The sequence below is a fragment of the Micromys minutus genome, assembly GCF_963924665.1.
Source record: "Micromys minutus genome assembly, chromosome: 21".
Classification (NCBI taxonomy): Eukaryota; Metazoa; Chordata; class Mammalia; order Rodentia; family Muridae; genus Micromys; species Micromys minutus.
This window is the reverse complement of record NC_137956.1, coordinates 8,736,510-8,755,248: the sequence shown is the minus strand read 5'-3', so window position 1 is coordinate 8,755,248 and position 18,739 is coordinate 8,736,510. Positions and strand designations below refer to the sequence as shown.

Here is an 18,739-nt window from a genome sequence, read left to right as displayed (position 1 = left end):
TAAAAAAAGAATTTAAAAATAGAAGTTAATTCATAAAATTTAGTATGTAAGTAAATGACTTTTAATATGAAAAGCAAAAGTAAAGACATCATAAGTGATGCACAGGGCTGGAGAGATGGCTCAGCGGTTAAGAGCACTGACTGCTCTTCCAAAGGTCCTGAGTTCAATTCCCAGCAACCACATGGTGGCTCACAACCATCTGTAATGGGATCTGATGTTCTCTTCTAGGGTGTCAGAAGACAGCTACAGTGTACTTATATACATAAAATAAATAAATAAATAAATCTTTTAAAAAAGATATGTACATAAATGGGTTATTCAGAACATTGTGGTGACATATTCATTAACATGAAAAAAATCACAGTTAGAATGTTAGAAATTAATATGTAATATGCAGTTTGATGCCAACGTTGACATTAACTTAGGGGTTGTTTCTATGCATACATATATGTATATACAAATATATATATACATACATATACTCACACAAAGAAAAAGATGAGCATAAAATATATCAAAGTACTAACAATAAATATGTATTTTAAAAAGTGTCCTTGTAATGATCCACTGCGATCTGCCTGTCAAGTTTAGAGCTTATTTTAGATGCTGTATGGAGCAGGAGAAAGCTGAGGTGTTCAGATGGGAGCCCTTGCTGGAGGATGAGGTCTCTTTGGTCCAAACTTTCACAGGAACAGGGAGCTGCTAAGCAATCACTGAGCTGGCCAGTACTTTCATTTTACTGATGTTCCAATTCAAACCCAGGCAGGCCAAGAGCACGCCAGAGAGAATCTTGAAGGACCAAGACATCAGCAGTACCTGTGACTTCTGCTTTGAAATGCGTGTGGCTCTAAGGATGACCTGCCTGAATGTCCAGTGCTCTCCTAGTGACCCCTGGATTCAGTTCAGCTACAAGTATCATTCAGTGGCGGGCAGTGTTAAAAGGCACATAACCATCCTCTTCTTCTTTGCTGCACCTCAACATCCTAGGTAACCATGCCCACTGGCCCTCTGTCATGGTCCATACATACGCTGCCCGAGATCTAGAGCCCTGCTCCCGAGACCCAGCCTCCTAAGCAAACACTCGGGCTTACTCAGCTCCACGGACAATCTATTGTCTCCCTGCCTCACGTTCCTCTATCCACAAGGCAACACTTTAAACCCCAGTGAGAGCCAACTGCAGCATTTAGACAAATACACACAAGCTGTGCAAACAGAGTGACCAACTCTCACATGACTCATGTATGTGAGACAGAAGCCTACATCCTGGAATGGCCAGCCAAGCTTGCCATAGGGCCAAGAGCCAAAAGGCTGCCTCTAGGCCTTTACTGGGCTTCCTCTCCACGGGGGTTATGGAGTGAAGCCAAGCTAGGACCAGAGAGCTTTGAGGAAGCAATGTGGGCTCAGGGTTATGTCAGATCCCCCCACGTCACAGTCGCCAGTGAGCTGTGGCCTGCCCATCGGAGGGTCTTCTGCCATTCACCATGCACGTGGCTGACACAGAATGCATGCTCCTGACTGTACTGCCTGCATTGGAATCTTCATGCTCAGGGCAGACAGGTGACATCCTGTTTTCTTCCTCTTCACTCATTCCTTGTAGGCCCCTCCCTGAGATCTCTAGCCCTTCCATGTGACAAGCTGTTTCTGGAGAGTTGTAGATACTTTCCCAACGGCCCAGCAGCTGCATCTTTGAGCCCACAGCTAAGATCTTATAAGAGATCTCAAGATTGCAATTCCAGTACCTTCCAGACCCCAGACCCCAAAGTCCTTGGCAGTTCACGGTCCTAGCAAAGGTGTCTGTGTGTCCCCGGCTGACGGGGATGCTGGTGGGTGGATGAGGTTGAATGTAGATGGCATTTTGGCTGCTTGGACCCTTCTTCATTTTTCGACTTTTTGAACTACTCATAGATCAAACAATGGTGAACCTAACTTTTAAATGGACTCCTCGTGTGTCCACAGCAATGTCACCCTGGCGTCCCCAATCTCGCCCGTGGGTTCTTCATATTCAAGCAAGATAGACACATGGTTAAATGACTCTACCTGTCTGGGAAAAGCACATGTCAGCTCTGCCCACAGGCCCACAGGCTCCTGCTGAGCGGCTGGTAAAAGGTCATCAGCAGAGTGGCTGGAGAAGGACCGGGGACATCTTTTGATCCTACCACCTTTTCCAACAGTGGTCAAGCATAGATAGGTTTGGGGCTCTTGTTCTTCATAGGCCTTTCCCATGCCACCGTGAAGTTCTGAGGCAGTGTTTGCATTGGGTCCTCATCCTTCACCATGTGGGTGGGGCCCTGTGACTTGCTTTTCTCTCTCTTGCTGGACATTGGGGTTGGTTCTGTCGTTACTATATATAGTTAGAAAGCAGACGGACTCTCCATGAGTCCTCTGTGTGGAGAAAAAGCTTAGATTCCTTGAAGATGATAAATATGGGGCTCAGGTCAAGGCATTGAGGGTCCAACTCTGCCAGGTCTGTGTAACCTCAGACAACTTCCTTGATCTGAGTCCTGTATAGAACGGGATGTGAAAGTTTAACATGTAGATTTTTTTTTCTAGACTATTTCAGGTCAAAAGAAGGTTCTGAGGATGATGTCTGGTGCATAGACATATTCATGCAAGATAAGAAAATAACCATCCTGTGTGCAGCCGTGGCTGTAAACGGAATTCCCCGTTCCTGCATGTGTGCACAGAGCAAATGTTTAGAGAGTTTTCACTGTGCCCTGGTCTTTACAAGCTAGTGGTGGGCAGAGGAGACTCCGGAGTGATTATGTTAATGGTGTACCAGGTGCTGGATGGCTGTGGGCCTCCCAGGTCTGCTCAGATGGAATCTGAGGGCCGTGCTTGCTCCTTAAAGCAGTGGGCTGAGCCAGTGGCGACCAGCCTGTGAAGGACAGGCAAGCTGCCTAGCCGGGCGGGCGTAAGCCAGCTAGGAGAAGTGGCAGAGGCCTGATGAGGATAGAGAGGCGGGTCTTATGGCTGGATTGGGATTTGAGAGGGACAAAACACAGGTTTTTAAGTGGGGATTGGTCAGACCTGTTTCTTTCTCACAGGGATTTCAAGTAGTTTTGCTTGGAACATTTCCAAGGCCTGCTGCTGCGGAGAGAGGTAGGTTGCTCTGCACTTCCTGCAACATAGCCTCTCCCAGGAGCCCCCTCTCCCTCTGGGAACCTCTCTTCCTGGTACTTCCCAGCCCTCTTGGCTTCTCCTCTGTGACTGCTGCTCTCTAGCACGCCTGTGTCCCAGCCTTGGTCTCAGTGACCACAGCTGGGTAGAGGGCTCCCCTGCGAGGACTGAGCTCATTCTCAGAGACAGAAGGCTCTGCACACCCCACTCGCTTTCCCTTGTGTCTTCGCCCTACCTCAACACAACGCTGGTTAAAAAATGTACTTGATGATCTCTCTCAGAAGCACGTCCGTCTCCTGACGGCTCTAACGCAGCCCATACACACCCTGTTCTCAATCACACAGACGCCAGGTCACCCTTGACGTGTCCCTTGTCCCGGTATTCCCAGGCCAGTTTTTACTTTCCTGTCTCCACCCTCCCGATCCCTGGCTAGCTGGGATCCTGAGGAGGCAGCTCACCCAGCTGCTAAACTACCACCGGTCCCACCATTTCCACTCAAAAGCCCCATCTTTGCCAAATCGCCCTCTGCTTTTCAGCACTCGCTAGGCCCCAGCAGACATCCGCTTGTCATTTCTCACTTTGAAGAACCAGAAAATACCTTGGCAGGCAAAACAACAATTCCGAAACCAAACAAAACACCCTCCTCTGCTCCCCAAGCACTGTTTCTTCCTACAGAGAAATCTGGACCTCCCCACCTCCCCATCCCTCCCCTCCCCATCCCTCCCCATCCCTCCCCTCCCCATCCCACAATGTCCTAACTTTTTTTTTTTTTTTTTTTTTTTTTGAGAAAAAGTGTTGTTTTTTAGCCCTAGTTGCCCAGAACTCACCGTGTAACCCCAGCTAACCTCAAACCTTAAGGCCTCTTGCCTCCTGCATGCTGGGATTACAGGCACTTAGAGGCAGGGGTTAGTATACCCGCGTGTTTTTGCTTCAAGAAAAACTGGTACTCAAAACAGGTCAGCGATCCTGTCCCCAAAGATACCCAATAAGGCACGGTTTGTTTAAGTTTTGTTTTTTAAGATTTTAAAAAAAAAATGTTTTTCTAAGTCTCATGAAGACTTGGAGACAGGACAGGTCACCCAGTGGTTAATACCGTCTCTAGATGAATTATGCAGAATATTCTAGATGAAGGGTTTAGTTTCGTGGTAGAATGCTGGCCCAGAAAGCACAAGGTCCTTGGTTCAGTTCCCAGCTTGGGACGGGGATAAAGGTGCAGAATTGAACAGCAATGGTTTAAATGCACCAGAGGGATTTCTACTTTGACTGTGCTTGTAATTTATTCCTTAGAAGTAGAAAAAAAATCTTCTTCCTGTCCCCATGGAGATAATCATGACAAGGACCTTTTGCTATACATCGATAGTGAAAAGACCTTTACACGTAAAAGATGGGTGGGGTGGGGTATATCTGTAACATCATCACTCCAGAACTGAGGCATGGTCTCCGAGAGTCCGAAGTCATTCTGAGGTATGCACAGAGGGCCATTCCAGCCAGGGACACAAAACAAAAGCCTGTCTCAGAAACATGGTGGAGCATGGAGCTCACACCTGTAATCTCAGTGCTCTGAGGCAGAGGCAAGCAAAACTCTGTAATTACAGTTTGAAGCCAGCCTGGTCTCCCTAGTGATTTCCAGGCTACCTGTGGTGACACCTTGAGGCACAGTCTTAATACACAAAACCCCAAATCAAACAATACCCTCACCCCCACTAAGCTAAGGCGCGCGCGCGCGCGCGCGCGCGCGCGTGTGTGTGTGTGTGTGTGTGTGTGTGTGTGTGTGCGGGGGGGGGCGCTCCTTTGTGTATGAAAATGTTCCAACTGAACACATTCTAGAACCATCTGTCTAAATTCCCCTACAACCGTGTAGCAGGATCTGTTTTATGGCTCTTTAGAAAAGTGTCGATTATTATCACACATTTCCCCCCACCCCGGGTGAGGATGAAGCTCTTAGCCCCTGGACGTTTTCCAGAATGCTTGTGTTCAGAGTCAGGGCTGTCTGAGGTGCTCTCTGAGCTAATACAACTTACACACTGGCTAGTAAGAGCCCAGCAGCGCCGGGGACCTGGGACTGCTGGTTCACGTGCTCAGACGGAGCAGTTCCAGGTGGATCCCTCGAGGGTCTTTGCCAGCACAAGGAAGCTCACCAACATTCTAGAAAAACACCGCTAATCTTGCCTCCAGACTGCGAGGGCCTGGAAGATTACTAGGCTGCTTACAAAGCGTGTGGCGCTGGATCGAAGCTTCTGCCCCACGGCTGGATTCAGATTCCATCAGTAGCAGGAGGAAGGGTCTGGGTGATCCAGCCACCGGCATGGGAACAGCAGCCCTCCGTTGGGTGAGCCCACCCACAGGGGGCCCGGGCTGAGCTGGCAGCTGATCCCGGCCTCCGCTCCTCCACCGATCCCGGCAGGTGCACAGGTGCGTCCCCGCGTCCCTACCTGCGCGTAGAGCTCGGCCACCGCCATGGGCCCTCCTCCTTCTCCGCGGCTACTGCAGGGGACCGTGCGCGCCCAGCCAGTCAGCGCCTGGCCATCTTGCCCAGAAGTTTTCGCGAGTGCCACGGCTCCCTTCACCCCGGGGCTCCGGCGCCGGGACTGGGGGGTGGCGGCGGGGTGGGGGTTGGCAGCCGGATTGGTGCTCGCGGGCAGCCCGCGCGGCCATTGGCCCGGCCCAGGTAACAGGTGAAAGAAACCTCCAGGGGTCCCGCCCAAGTTCTCAGTTCCCTTACAGCAGCCCGCAGAGCACCGGGGAACCAAAGAATCGGTGAGCTCACAGAACTTCTAAATTGAGGAAGGGGTCGGATAAAAGAAAAAAGTCGTTGTCCCGCGAACATTTTATATGCAATAGAAAGTAAGATACAGATCAAGGAAAATGCACCCAGAGATTACGCCAGTAAAAACCTTGTTTGACCTTTATGGCGAGTTTGCTTCTACCTCTCTTAAAGGACACACAGGAGGAGAGAATCAAGTACGGGCCTTTTGGACAGATGGGAATGTTTAACATTCAAAAGGTGTTGGTTCCACCGAAATTAATACATTGGTCCAGTACACTCGGTTAAAAATCCTGGCAGCATGTTTGTGTGCTGACGTTATTTTTATATTTTATATGGGTTAGAAGAACATGAACGGCTAAGACTATATTCACCACACAGAGAAAAGAGATCCCGCTGCCCTTTTTCAGGACTTATGAGTACACTGTAGCTGTGTCTAGACACACCAGAAGAGGGCATCAGATCCCATTACAGATGGTTGTGAGCCACCATGTGGTTGCTGGGAATTGAACTCAGGACCTCTGGAAGAGCAGTCAGTGTTCTTAACCACTGAGCCATCTCTCCAGCCCAGGTCCTTTTTATTTTCAAAGCCAGAATATCTCACTGGGATCTGGGATTCGCTGAGTTAGGTTGACCCAGGAGCCCCAGAACTCTTATGTCTGCCTGTCTGTCTGGCTCTACAGAAGTTCACAACACCTGGCCTTTAAAATGTAGATTGTGGGGGCTGAAGGCAGGTCCTCAGGCTTGCACTGCAAGTACTTTATAGGTGAAGCTATTGCACCAGCCCCGCCCTACTACATATTCATGGCCAAAGCAAACTGTAGTCATTAAAACAGTGGGCTGCTCGGATAAGAATGAATAAGAGGGTAGTGGAGTCTAATGGAGTCTATCCATAGAGCCCCGAATTATGAAACACAGAAAAACAACAAAAGTAGACCCATGACAAATGCTGAATAAAAACAACACATGGATCCTGGTCAGAAATTACAAATAACAAGGCCCTGGTGGCTGATGGTAATTCTAGGCCGGAGCTTGATGGGTTTGTTCTGATCTGATGTGGTGCATCACAATGAAGGGTTTTGAATAGGCTGTTTTATTAATTTGTGAATGGATATATATTTGAGATTGTCCTTAAACTGGAAATTCACCTGCTTCAGCCTTCTAAACATCTGAGATTATAGGTACCTACCACAGACCCTGATGGTTGTTTTTTTTTTTTTTTTTTTTTTTTAATTTTAAGCTTTTTTTTTTCTTTTTTTCTTTTTTGACTTCTAGTAGGCCCACTTGGCTGGGGTGTACGGTTCTCGTTATATTTGTTGTTGTTGTTGATTTATTATTATTATTATTATTATTATTATTAATTGGTTTGGTGTGTGATGTCCTGTTAGGGGCGCTGACTCCTTGGAAGGGTGTGATATCATTGCCTGTGTTGTGTTCTATTTGGCCTTTGAGTGTTAGGAAGTGTGTGCTTCTCCCTCTTCCTCTCCCCTCCTCCTCCTGCTCTCTCTTCCCGTCTGCCTGCCTGCCTGTCTGTCTGTCTGTCTGTCTGTCTGTCTGTCTATCTATCTATCTATCCAACTATCTATCTATCTATCTATCTATCTAACTATCTATCTATCTATCTATCTATCTATCTATCTATCTACCAACCATTTATTTTGTGTGTATGTGTGCTCTATCATGCCAAAAGAGGGCATCAGATCCCAGTATAGATGGTTGTGAGCCACCATATAGTTGCTGAGAATTGAACTCAAGACCTCTAAAAGAGCAGCAGACAGTGCTCTTAACTGCCAAGCTATCTCTCCAGCCCCTTCTCTCTCTCTTAAAGACTCTGTGAAGGATTTCTACCTTTTCTTCTTTAAGCACACAGTGAAGCTTGACGTGAAGGCCCTAGAGCTGGACTTGTCTGTGGTCAGATTCTTACTCACGCCTTCACTTTCTTGGAAATCCATTCAGATTTCCCAGGTCTTATGGTTCTCATGCTAGCCTTGCTGGGAATTCAACCATATCTTCCTTGCTTGAGCAAAGTTGTAGGTGGCGCTCCACAACACTCCTGATTCTGGATGAAGCCTTGAGAGTGCAGTCTGCATTCACCAGCAGGTACTGCTCAGCTGTGTGGCCCAGGGACCTACGTACTTGAGTCCCTGCCCAACAGGTTTCTCATTAGCCTCTCTCTAGTCCTGGGTTGGCCGAGGAAGACACTCCCTACCCCCTCTTTCATTCCTAATTTCAGTAATTTTTATTGGATATTTTATGTATTTACATTTCAAATGTATCCCCTTTCTCACCTCTCACATCCCCCTCCTCCCTGCTTCTATGAGGATGCTCTCACTCCCACCAACCCACCCACTCCCACCTGGCATTCCCTACACTGGACCTTCACAGGACCAAGGGCCTCTCCTCCCACCAATGTCAGACAATGCCATCCTCTGCTACATATGCAGCTGGAGCCATGGGTCCCTCAATGTGTGCTCTGGTTGGTGGTTTAATTCCTGGAAGCTCTGGGGGTCTGGTTGGTTGATTTTATTCCTCTGATGGCGTTGGTGGGAGTGAGAACGTAAGTTCCTTCAGCTCCTTCAGTCCTTTCACATTGTTCAGTCAACTTAATTAAAAACTTGTCAGCGTGTTTATCTTTTCATTTGCTTTCTCTGTAAACTTTTGTCTCTTCCTCCCCAGTCCTTCCATCCAGTTCGCCTTGGGTTTAGTTTGTTCTCCCTCTGGCAGGCTCCTAAGGTGAACATACTAAGTTGTTGATTTGAGGCATGCTTTCATATCTAATCAACTATTTAAAACTATAAATTTTGGACCAGTGAGGTGGCTCAGTGGGTAGAGAAATCCACCATCAAGCCTAGTGACTGGAGTTTCATCCTTGAAACCCATTTGGAAGGAGAGATCCTACTTCAGCAAGCTGTCTTCTGACCTCCACAAGTGTACCTACTCTCTCTCTCTCTCTCTCTCTCTCTCTCTCTCTCTCTCTCTGTGTGTGTGTGTGTGTGTCTTCCAAAGTAGGTTAACACTGGCTGAATTCTCTGACATTCCTTCAAGTTTCTTGATAATAGTCTTAATAGTACAATGCTTCAGAACTTTACTGATGGGCATATTGTTTCTTCAGTGGTAACTTTGCTGATGTTACAAAATAACCATTTACCATCATATTTAGGTTTCTTGAATAATTCCTATGTTCTTCATTGGTCTTCCTTGTCAATTCCACATACCCCTTCCCTGGTGCTGAGGATGGAATCCAGGGCTTTCTGTAGAGGGACCTACCAAATACTGCCTTCCTGACTAAATTCACTGTGAAGCCCGTGCTTGCCTGACAGATCATGTAGCCCAGGCTAAAGGAGAACCTGCACTTCTCCTGCCCCTGGCCACTGAGTGCTTGGATACCTCAGCACTTTCTCTGGTTCTGACCCCTCCACCACTTCCCCAGACGAAGCTACCTCAGGACTTGAGTTCTCTTCTGAACTTGTCTAGCCTATATTTTCTTTGACCACCAATGTCTGGCCTACCCATAGTGGTTGAGACCATGCTAATAAGAGCTCAAGACAGTTTTTATGTTGTCACTCTCCCTCGATGTCCAGTCTTTGGTTTCAGCAGCACAGTAGGCATGTTGAGGGGGCAACTGCATAAATTCCCAGGTCTTGCTCTGGGTAATAAATGCCATGTTGGAATCTGTCATCTGGGCGCGCGTGCACACACACACACACACACACACACACACACACACACAAACACACACATCCCCTGACTCAAGTTATGTCAGGAAATGAATTCCCTTTGGGGTCAAGCTTAATTTGACTTTTATCCCATATTTCAGAAAAGAATACAATAATATCAAATGTCATAATGAGAGTGATTTTACTTTGGAGAGATAACCCTGATTGAGTCTAATCTATTTAGAAACTGTTTCAAATATTGTTTTTTTTTTTTCATGATTTGGTAACATCTTCATGTACAGAAGGCTATGTATCTCCATGGGTTAGCTGCTGAATATAATTCCTGCTGCTACATTTCTAGGGCTTGCTGTAGAGCCCTGGAAAGGAAAATCCTTGCTAATGAGTCTGATGAGTGAACTTTTCCTATGTGCAAGTGGGACAGTCTATGGTAGAACTTAACGCTTATGTTTCCATATTATTAAAGATGAGACTACATCAATCGCAGACTGTTCTTTCTCTGGCCAGAGGACTGTCACACACATACCCTCTGACTTTTATCCTGTTCTGCACATTTGTCTCCTCTCCTACTGCATTAAAAGCTGAACTTTGGACACAAATCTTAAACTTTTGGAAGCCCCAAATTCCTAGGTTCTATCTTTCTGCCCGAGGATCCCAGGATATGCAAGCAGCCACAGTCCCTCGGCTGTTTGGCTGATCTCCTTGCTGAAGCGCTTGCAGTTTTTACATTGCTGTTCTCTAGCATAGGCAGAGAATGAACAAATTTCAATTTCTAAGACCTGAGACTACACTTACAACAATTAATCTTCAGAGTAACAATCTGTTTTGTTGTTTTAAAATGTGAAATGGGTTTATACACAAAGACAACGTTTCTTTATATCCTTATCTTTATTTCAACACTTTTCTACATTGGCTAGAATACAGCACTAATGACAAATATACACCAAGCACATAAGACAGCTATAAATTTAGAGCATAAAATGTTATTCTGATATTGTTTTGGCTTTCCTTTTAGCATTAGGTAATTCCCAGTGAAAAACTCATGTTTCCAAGGCTTTTGTTATGAGGTGAATTATTAACATTCGAGAAGATTTCCTGTATGATACTCTGGAATGGGTTCAGTTTAGATCCAGAGAGGCCTGGTGATACCTCTCACTGTTTGGCATTTCTGCTTCCTTGACTAACCACTTTGCAGAGATTAACTCTGTAGATCAAGAAAATTCTTTCTCCCGATCCAAGGAAGAAAAAGATTTGAAAACTGCAATGTCCCATTTATTGTATGTCAAAGGCAGGTCCATTTCATAGAGTGATAAACAGTTAAAATAAAACCACAGTATGTTAAATGCCATGAACTCATCTGCACAATACTGCTGGAACAATCAAACCTTTCCAAAAACACAGGAAAAATCATTTACTTTAGGAATGCACAAAAGAACATAATTGTGGATCATAAATCACAACACATATCCACACTTAAAGGAGAAATCACCTTTTGTGGCTCACATGACTTAGCGAGGCTAAGATTCTATAACACATAGTAACAATAAGTTATTTGAAACTACTGACTCTGGAAAACTCATGGGGATAGATTAACTTTCCAAGCATTAAATTATACACGGAAATTTCAACCTTTAAAAACAAACCTAAAACTTCCCCAACTATTCCAAACAGTATCATAGTGCTGAGGAAATGTATGTTAGTTGTTTTCAGATATGTTCTGAGTCTAATTCTACCCATTAAGTTAAGCTAAGGAACATTTTTTTTAGGAGACCAAATTATATATAAAAAAAGATGTATAAAATGCATTCAGGAGGTGTTTGACATGGCATCTTTTGCTTTTTGACCTATTGAAAAATTGGCTATAACTCTAAAGTTAGTTTAGGTACTACAATGGATTAGAACTTAATACAGCTATTTTCCTGTTTTTACTCAGCCTTTTACAGTAGGGCACCTTTACATGTTAAAAGGATGTCCACACAGAGTTTTTAGAGTTGTATTTTTGCCTTTATTAGAAAGGGTTAGTGAAAGGCGAGACACCCATGAATACACTGGCTTCCTTCCTGCTTCCATGCATGCTAATTTGCTTACTGTCACAGGGAGTCGCACTAATCCAGAAATATTCCTACAGCTAACATTTCACTGGTTGCTTTATAAATTCTAACCTCTGGTTGGAAATGACAGTACATAGGTAGCAGGAGATGCAGGAAGGGGAGAAAGAAATAAGTGGTTGGAAGCCAGACCCAATCCAAATCCTTACAAAACCTTGAGAAACATGGCAAGATACCCCTCACTGAGGACAAGTTCTGGGGAACTTAAGGCAGCTCTAAAAGGGAAGGGGCAAGGGTTAAGGCGGCCCTCACAGCACAGCCTGAGAACAAACTACAAAGCACTTACCACAAAATGCTTGTGGCCTCAAGCATGCAGGCCCACAGCACAGCTAGCCCCTCCCCTGCAGAGCGTGCTGTGGCACTTCCAAGCTTACACTGATTCACCAGTGGCAGACGGCCCCAGGGAGGGAGGTACTTAGTGTCCTGGGTTCCTCTGTGCCTCAGACTAAAACTAGAGCATTCTCTGGAGGCTGAATAGTTCAGCTAGGGGCTCTCAAGGGAAACCTCATGGGTGTGGAGAGTGGCCTGCCTTGCCTCTTCACATCTGAGGTCTTCACTCCTTCCTGCCCTTCTAGTTCAGAGAGTCTCTGACACCCTGTCAGGAGCACTGGTTCACCACCAAAGGCGAGCCTAGTCACAGCTGCTGCTGTAAGCGCTGTGCAGGAAGTAAGTGCTCATCATTTGTCATTTCCCACATGTCAATAAAGACAAAGAGCACCCTTACTAGCCCAGGGTAGCCCACAGCATCAGGAGAGACAGGACAGCCTCTGCCCTCATTGCTAAAGGGCAGTGCCACCCCCCAGTGAGTCACACTGACCATACCATTGTCCCAAATCATCACCCCCAATGATTGTGGGAGCTGTCTCCTATGGACGCCGTGAGGAAGTGAGGTAACAGAAGAGTTGCTGGCGTGAAGCACATGCATTATGGGTATTTCTGCACTACTCTCAACAGGGCCATGCATCGTCACACACGAACATTTGCTCTTCATCCTAACAGGTTGATGTTACCCAGAGGACCCTTGACCATGCTTCCTGAAGAACTCTCAACTGGTGACTGTGTGAGAGGGAGAGGGAGTCCAAGTGGAGTTCTCAGGGTCATGACAGCTCCTCTTTTCTTACAATTGTCAGAAAACTAATTTCTCAAGACACTTGTCAATTTAACCAGACACTGAGACCTGAAGTATTTTCATAGTCTTCTGTATACACTATTAAAGAATATGCATACTGCACACACTTATTCACCCATAAGGAGTCTTTCTTTAGCTACTGAAGTGATTCTCTGAAGTGGATCAGTAACAAAGCAGGCCATCTGAACTGTAGACAGATCTACATCCACTATCCCTTGGCTTTGGATTACAGTTTTGTACATCTGCTTTCTAAAGCAGTGCCAGGTAACATAGAATGTTCAAAGCTCCAAAGGAACCACCTCGTTGTCCTTTGTGTGTTTTGATTCCTGTTTATCTTTCCCCATTTTGAGCTACTCTAAGGCAGATTCAGGCCTGGGGCTAAGAAAAGCTGCAGGAAGGGGAGAGAAACTGCTTCTCTCCTCACCGTGGATCCCAAGGGAGTGAGCTGCATCTGTAGCAGGAGAGAGGTGGCTACTGGGAGGGGCTCCTGCGAGTCAGACCCGCTGTGCTCCTTTGTAGTCCAAGCATGTCACAGGACTACACAGGATTACAGAGAGGACAATCAGTGATAATGATCAGGAGTAGAGAAGGGAGGACAGGATGGGACTGTATACAGACGTCAGGTGAGTCCCATGCATGTCAGCCAGGGCCACAGAAAACCAGCAGGCTGGTGAGATTAGGGACGTGGGGGATGGGACAGACAGGGGAAAGGCTGTGTGTGTGTGTGTGTGTGTGTGTGTGTGTGTGTGTGTTTGGAGCTAGGAGTATGGAGGTGAGTACATTTCACTCAGCCCAAAGGTCGCCTCCTGAGCACAAGCCTGTGCCTCCCGTTAACAAAGCAGTGCACACAATCACCACCAGGGTTCTGAAGAAGCGTGGAAGAGTTGAAGCTTGGAGTCAGAGACTGAAGCATTGTCACCGAAACAGGAGAGCCACAAAATGGGAACAGCTATAGAACAGGAGCTCCAGCTCTTGACAACAGAGAAAAATGAAAGTGCTAGAAACTGTAGGGCACAAATGTCTGAAGTAGGAAAATGGGGTTTCAGGGACAACAAGTTATGACAGCATGGTCCCGAAGACAAGACTCAGGGTGCATCAGCATCCCACTCAGGACTAAGCTGGGAGCAGGGTGTGGGCGGCCTGCCAGGGCTGAGTGAGGAAAGACAGCCTACACGGGGCTCTGTTTGCTCAGCAAGTTCTTCCACCCGCTCCCCTCTATGCTACCTGACACACTCAGTACTAGTGAGACGGTGGCAACCATTAACTGTTCACGGAAACAGTACTGAAAAGCCGGAAAACTGAAGATGGTTGAGTAGTGTTTTAGGTTCTACAAATAAATAACTGTACTGGGACTGAATAAAGAGTGGAGAGAGTAGCTCAGTGATAGGACTTATTTAACACATGAGGACCTGGGTTCAGTTCCTAGCACTACAAAACCCAAAATTGCCTAAACAACAACAACAACAAAGTTTATCATGTAACAAAAATTACTCTTAAGTAACTTTCAAATAATACAAATAATTAGAGTGTTCTGAAGTACATACATGATGTGTGTTAAGAAAAGATTGTGGCTACATAAACTCGTGACTGAGGGACTGACAGGCACTAAGCACTGGTCTTCACAACAGGACAGAGTCACCGTGACCCTGTTTCTCTAGGAACCAAGCATGAGTGAACTGTAAACAGGGAAGTGGCTAGAACAACCAGCTGTCCAACCCTCTTCCTTTATAAACAAACACATTCAGGCTCCAGTACAATAATGAGCAATAACTGTTTAGTAACAGTATCTATCACTGACTTGAAATCGCTGAGCTCTCAGTAATATTGCACATATTTAAGTGTCACTGTTATAGACCATTTTACAGTTAAACTATACAAATTGATGATTGTAATTAACAACCAGAGGAATGAAAGCTAAGTGTTTGCTCTTGCAAAACCCAAAGGATTTATTGTATAAGATTTCCAGAAAAAAATGGAGGATATGCTTAATTAGAATTTCATAATGAAAGCGTACAGAATCTGGGTCTTACTGAGCCAAATCCTATATAAAATTAATAGTTTTCCTATATTTCTTACATAAATCTTAATGTATTTATAATATGATGTTTTTAAAGTATCCAGTGGTATCTGAGAACATTTATAGAGGTTGCAACACTTAAACCCTCTGAATTATAATGATTTATTTATATGCCTATTTTGAATAACTTATAGGATAATCAGTTTCAAGATCTTAATCATAAATATTCTGATAGTCCTTTCTAGATAGTGACTGAAACTAACACTTAATAAATTAAAAAGAAAACTCATCAAGGTTGAATATATGCATGGCAAGAATCAGATTTGGGAACTAAGAATAAGCAAATTTATACAACACTCTACCATGATGTGATATCCACACAATGTAAAATGCCCTGGTTAGCAATAACATCAACAGCCATTGTGTCTAACTCTACTTCCCAGTGTCTACTCATGCCGATGAACCCGTGGACAACTGCATATAATCCGCTTAGAACTGATCTGGCTGAATTGTAAACAAGCTGATGAAAGAGAAGCTTATTTTGTACTGTCTAATAAGACTATCAACTTAAGTCAGGAGACAGCACACAGCAGCCATTTAAGATGCTCATAAGCTACAGTACAAACGGGCATCAACGCTGCCTAGCAAACAGCGTCTTTCACATCAGTATGCCACAGATAAGGAAGTGACTTGGCCAGTTACTTTAATGTTGCCAGTTTATTTTTTGATCCAGTTTGACAAGATCACCATGATTGGCTCCTAACTGCTATGATATGTATTCAGTGATTCTCTTCAGTTCTTTGTGCCTTGTTCATAACAGTTCATACATGTGGGGTTGTATTTTGTATGCCACTTAAATGCAGCACTAACGATTTAAACTAAATGCTGACAGCTGAAGACACGCCCCTTTTATTCTTCCTTTCATTCCTCCCTGCCACCATTCAGCTGTCGGTAAACTCAGGGCTCCCAACTGATAAAGAATGAATGTTGCTTAAAGGTGCAAGGAGTGTCTTCCTGATCGAAAGGATTCTGGGGAGGTTTTCCAGTTAACATCTTCTGTGAGAGATAATCAGTAATTTTTCTTTAAAAATGTATTTTCAGTAGCTCACTGGAAACAACTGTTCATATTCTGAGGAGAGATGCATTCTCTACATGTGCTTGGTCAGCACTTCAGACCCGTGCAATGAAGCCCAGGCCCAGGCTGGCTGGAATCTGGATGGTTTCTAGGGCCAGGGAGGATGGGTTAAAGGGAAAAGTGACAGGAAAGATGTGTTTTGCATCCATAAGCAGCTGTGGAGAGTCTTTCCTGTCTCGTAACCGCATCTGAGAAGATTAAGAAAAAAGACAAACAGGGTATCAATCCTTCTACTTTGTAAGATATTTTTCTACCAAAATTTCTATTAAAAATTTAATGAAAATATTAATTTTTGATTAGAAATATTTATGGACTATAAACTTATATAAAAAAGTCCATGCACTACAAAATAAGTAAAATGGAAAAACCAAAAGATAAAAACATATTATCTTTCCAAAAACATTGTGAATATTCCATTCAAATGACCATGTGGTGAATCCGTAAGAAAGAAAAGTATCTTACCTGTATAGTGCGGATAAATGAAACAGAGACCCTTTCCTCAAACTCATTAACAGGTGTGTACAGATTCAACACTTTGACGATCTGGAGAGATAGAGGGAAAAGACTATTTCACAAATGCTGGCTCGGCGTGATCTCGTGAGTGGGAAGGACCTGCTGTGCCTCCCTTTTAGTTTTACCTGGGTGAGCTGGGAGAGAGGGAAGGAGGAACCGAAGGGCACACTTGCCTTTGTGTTTGAAGTGTTACAAGAGAATGTATTCATGGAGCATTTTAAGAAGAGAAAACTCAGAGAACCATTCCAACAGTCTAAACTCTCCTCCACCTCCTGGAGAAGCAATGGCTACCCATGGTCTGGGCCACCCCTGAGCTATTTGTTCATGTTCTGGCTTTTGATATGTTTATACAAATGGAATGAATTCTAGTATGTTATTCTGCAACTTGCTGTCTTTACATTAAAGCATGCCTGACCATATTAAAATTACGGAATTAAATATTACTGGTTTTAAACAATCTTAAAAACTCATGTTTAGAATAGAGGGCTTGAGACAGATCTCTATGTACCTCAGGCTGGCCTGGAATTCACTTTGTAGCCCCAGTTAGTCTCCAGAACACCACTGTTTATGTACGGTTCATAAGTTTATGCACTGTTGTTTTGAGAGGTGGTTTTCCTACGCAGCCTAGGCTGGTCTAAACTTGCCGTCCTCTTACCGAGGCTTCCATGTGCTAGGATTACAGCCTGTACCACCATCCCCAGCCTCATTTTCAAGTTATTGTTTAAAGCTGTGCTAACACACAGCTATCACAGCCACATCTACATTATTTACATCTACATTAGTTAAGTACAGGACAATGCCAGCCTATAGGCGAAGAGTGTGGTCGGCAGCAGAGACACATGGAATAAGGTCTGTGAGTGACATACTTGACTCAGGCTTAAAGCTGTGCAGAGGACTGTTCACTAAAATCTGCCAAATAAGTCAAGTAAATAACCTAATTAAAGACCTGCTTAACTCTTTGGGGCATGCAGTAACATGGAAATATTAAGTACTGGAGCATGTTCTCTAAAAGCTGGAGGACAGAAAACATCTGCTCTGGGTTTCCTCACTGTCCCATTACTTCCCGTACTTGGCAGAAATGGGGAAGACCTCAAGACCATTGCCAGGAACGAAATTCCACTCAAAAGTAAATTTACAGCAGCAGTTCCTGTACATTTCGGCACCAAGAAGCTGTGGCTGATTCCAATGGTTTTCCCTGAGTGAAGTGGTCACATGGCCAAAGACGAAGAGCTAAGCACCAGGGAGATGAAATACCGTGAAGAGGACAGCAGGCACTTCTGAGGCCTTCCTTTGGCTGCTGCTGTCTTCCCGATACAGTCCTGTGCTGACCCTGCCTTAGGTTCAAGGCTGCTGAGTGGCACCTCTCAGAAAAGGCTGTCAGTGCTTCTTGTAAAGCAGTAAGAACAGAACAGGCTACATTTTTTGGATGTTGTTAGCTTCAGGTATTTCTGTTTTCCCTACTTAGCTCATGAAGGTGGAGATTTCTTATTAAGTAAAATAATTACCTCCACAATAAGATACTGTGATGGGAATTAATCACAGCTAGGACTGACTGAGAGAAAGAATTATTCTGTGTACGTGGGCAGCGTCAGAGCATGCATGTGGAGGTCAAAGGACAACCCTTGGGAGTTGGTTCTCTTCTCCCACCTGTGGGTCTCAGGTCACCAGGCTTGCCAGTGACTGCCTTTACTGCCTCAGCCATGTTTTTGGCCTCAACAGAAAAATCTAAAGAGCCATTAACTATTGAATAACAGAAATAACTTCATGGAACTGGAGCTCCACAGACTGTGTCCCTCATGAGGGCAGGGACTTTGTTTTTATTCCAGGTTGTGCTGCAGGGCCTGGAACATTCCAAGGCACTCTGCACTTACTCTTTGCAGAATATCTCCACATGACTATGAGCAGCACTGAGAGTAACTGACAATAAAATCCCCTCTCCTCCAGATTTATACTGACGTGGATCTTCTCGGCCTGACTTCTCCCCGCTCCTGTGGGAAGACTACGATGCGTGGGGCCTGTGATGGGCTGCAGTACCTGGGCCGTGGTCAGGGCGTTGCACATGGAGCAGATGGCTTCTGCGTCATCGTCAGTTTTCTTTTTCACTTGCAAAAGCTGAGCGGCCTGGATGAGAGGCTCCAGAGTCTCCTTGGCCCCACTGTTCATCAGATTCTTGTCACGTAGCCATTCTTCCAGTTGACTGACATTGTACCTATGCCAAAAATAAAGAGACAATGTAAGAGAGAATGAGAGAAAATGTAAATTTCCAGAATGCTGTCATAAAT

The 18,739-nt window shown here is 44.9% G+C and overlaps 2 protein-coding genes across 2 annotated transcripts in view; both read right to left on the bottom strand.

Annotated features, from left to right (window-relative positions):
* Nucleotides 1-1,879, bottom strand: part of MYO5C (myosin VC) — a gene marked incomplete at both ends in the record, with an annotated part of 71,018 nt that extends 69,139 nt beyond the window's left edge. Inside the window, one exon of the mRNA XM_080934343.1 lies at nt 1,481-1,879. Coding sequence (XP_080790469.1) covers nt 1,481-1,879 — 399 coding nt within the window. The remainder of the gene's footprint in view (nt 1-1,480) is intronic.
* Nucleotides 1,880-10,811: 8,932 nt separating this feature from the next.
* The window catches only part of MYO5A (myosin VA), a gene marked incomplete at its 5' end in the record, with an annotated part of 144,462 nt that continues 136,534 nt past the window's right edge, over nt 10,812-18,739 (bottom strand). Inside the window, 3 exons of the mRNA XM_080934342.1 lie at nt 10,812-16,132; nt 16,407-16,487; nt 18,492-18,666. Of these exons, the coding sequence (XP_080790468.1) occupies nt 15,980-16,132; nt 16,407-16,487; nt 18,492-18,666 (409 nt within the window). The 3' untranslated portion in view covers nt 10,812-15,979. The remainder of the gene's footprint in view (nt 16,133-16,406; nt 16,488-18,491; nt 18,667-18,739) is intronic.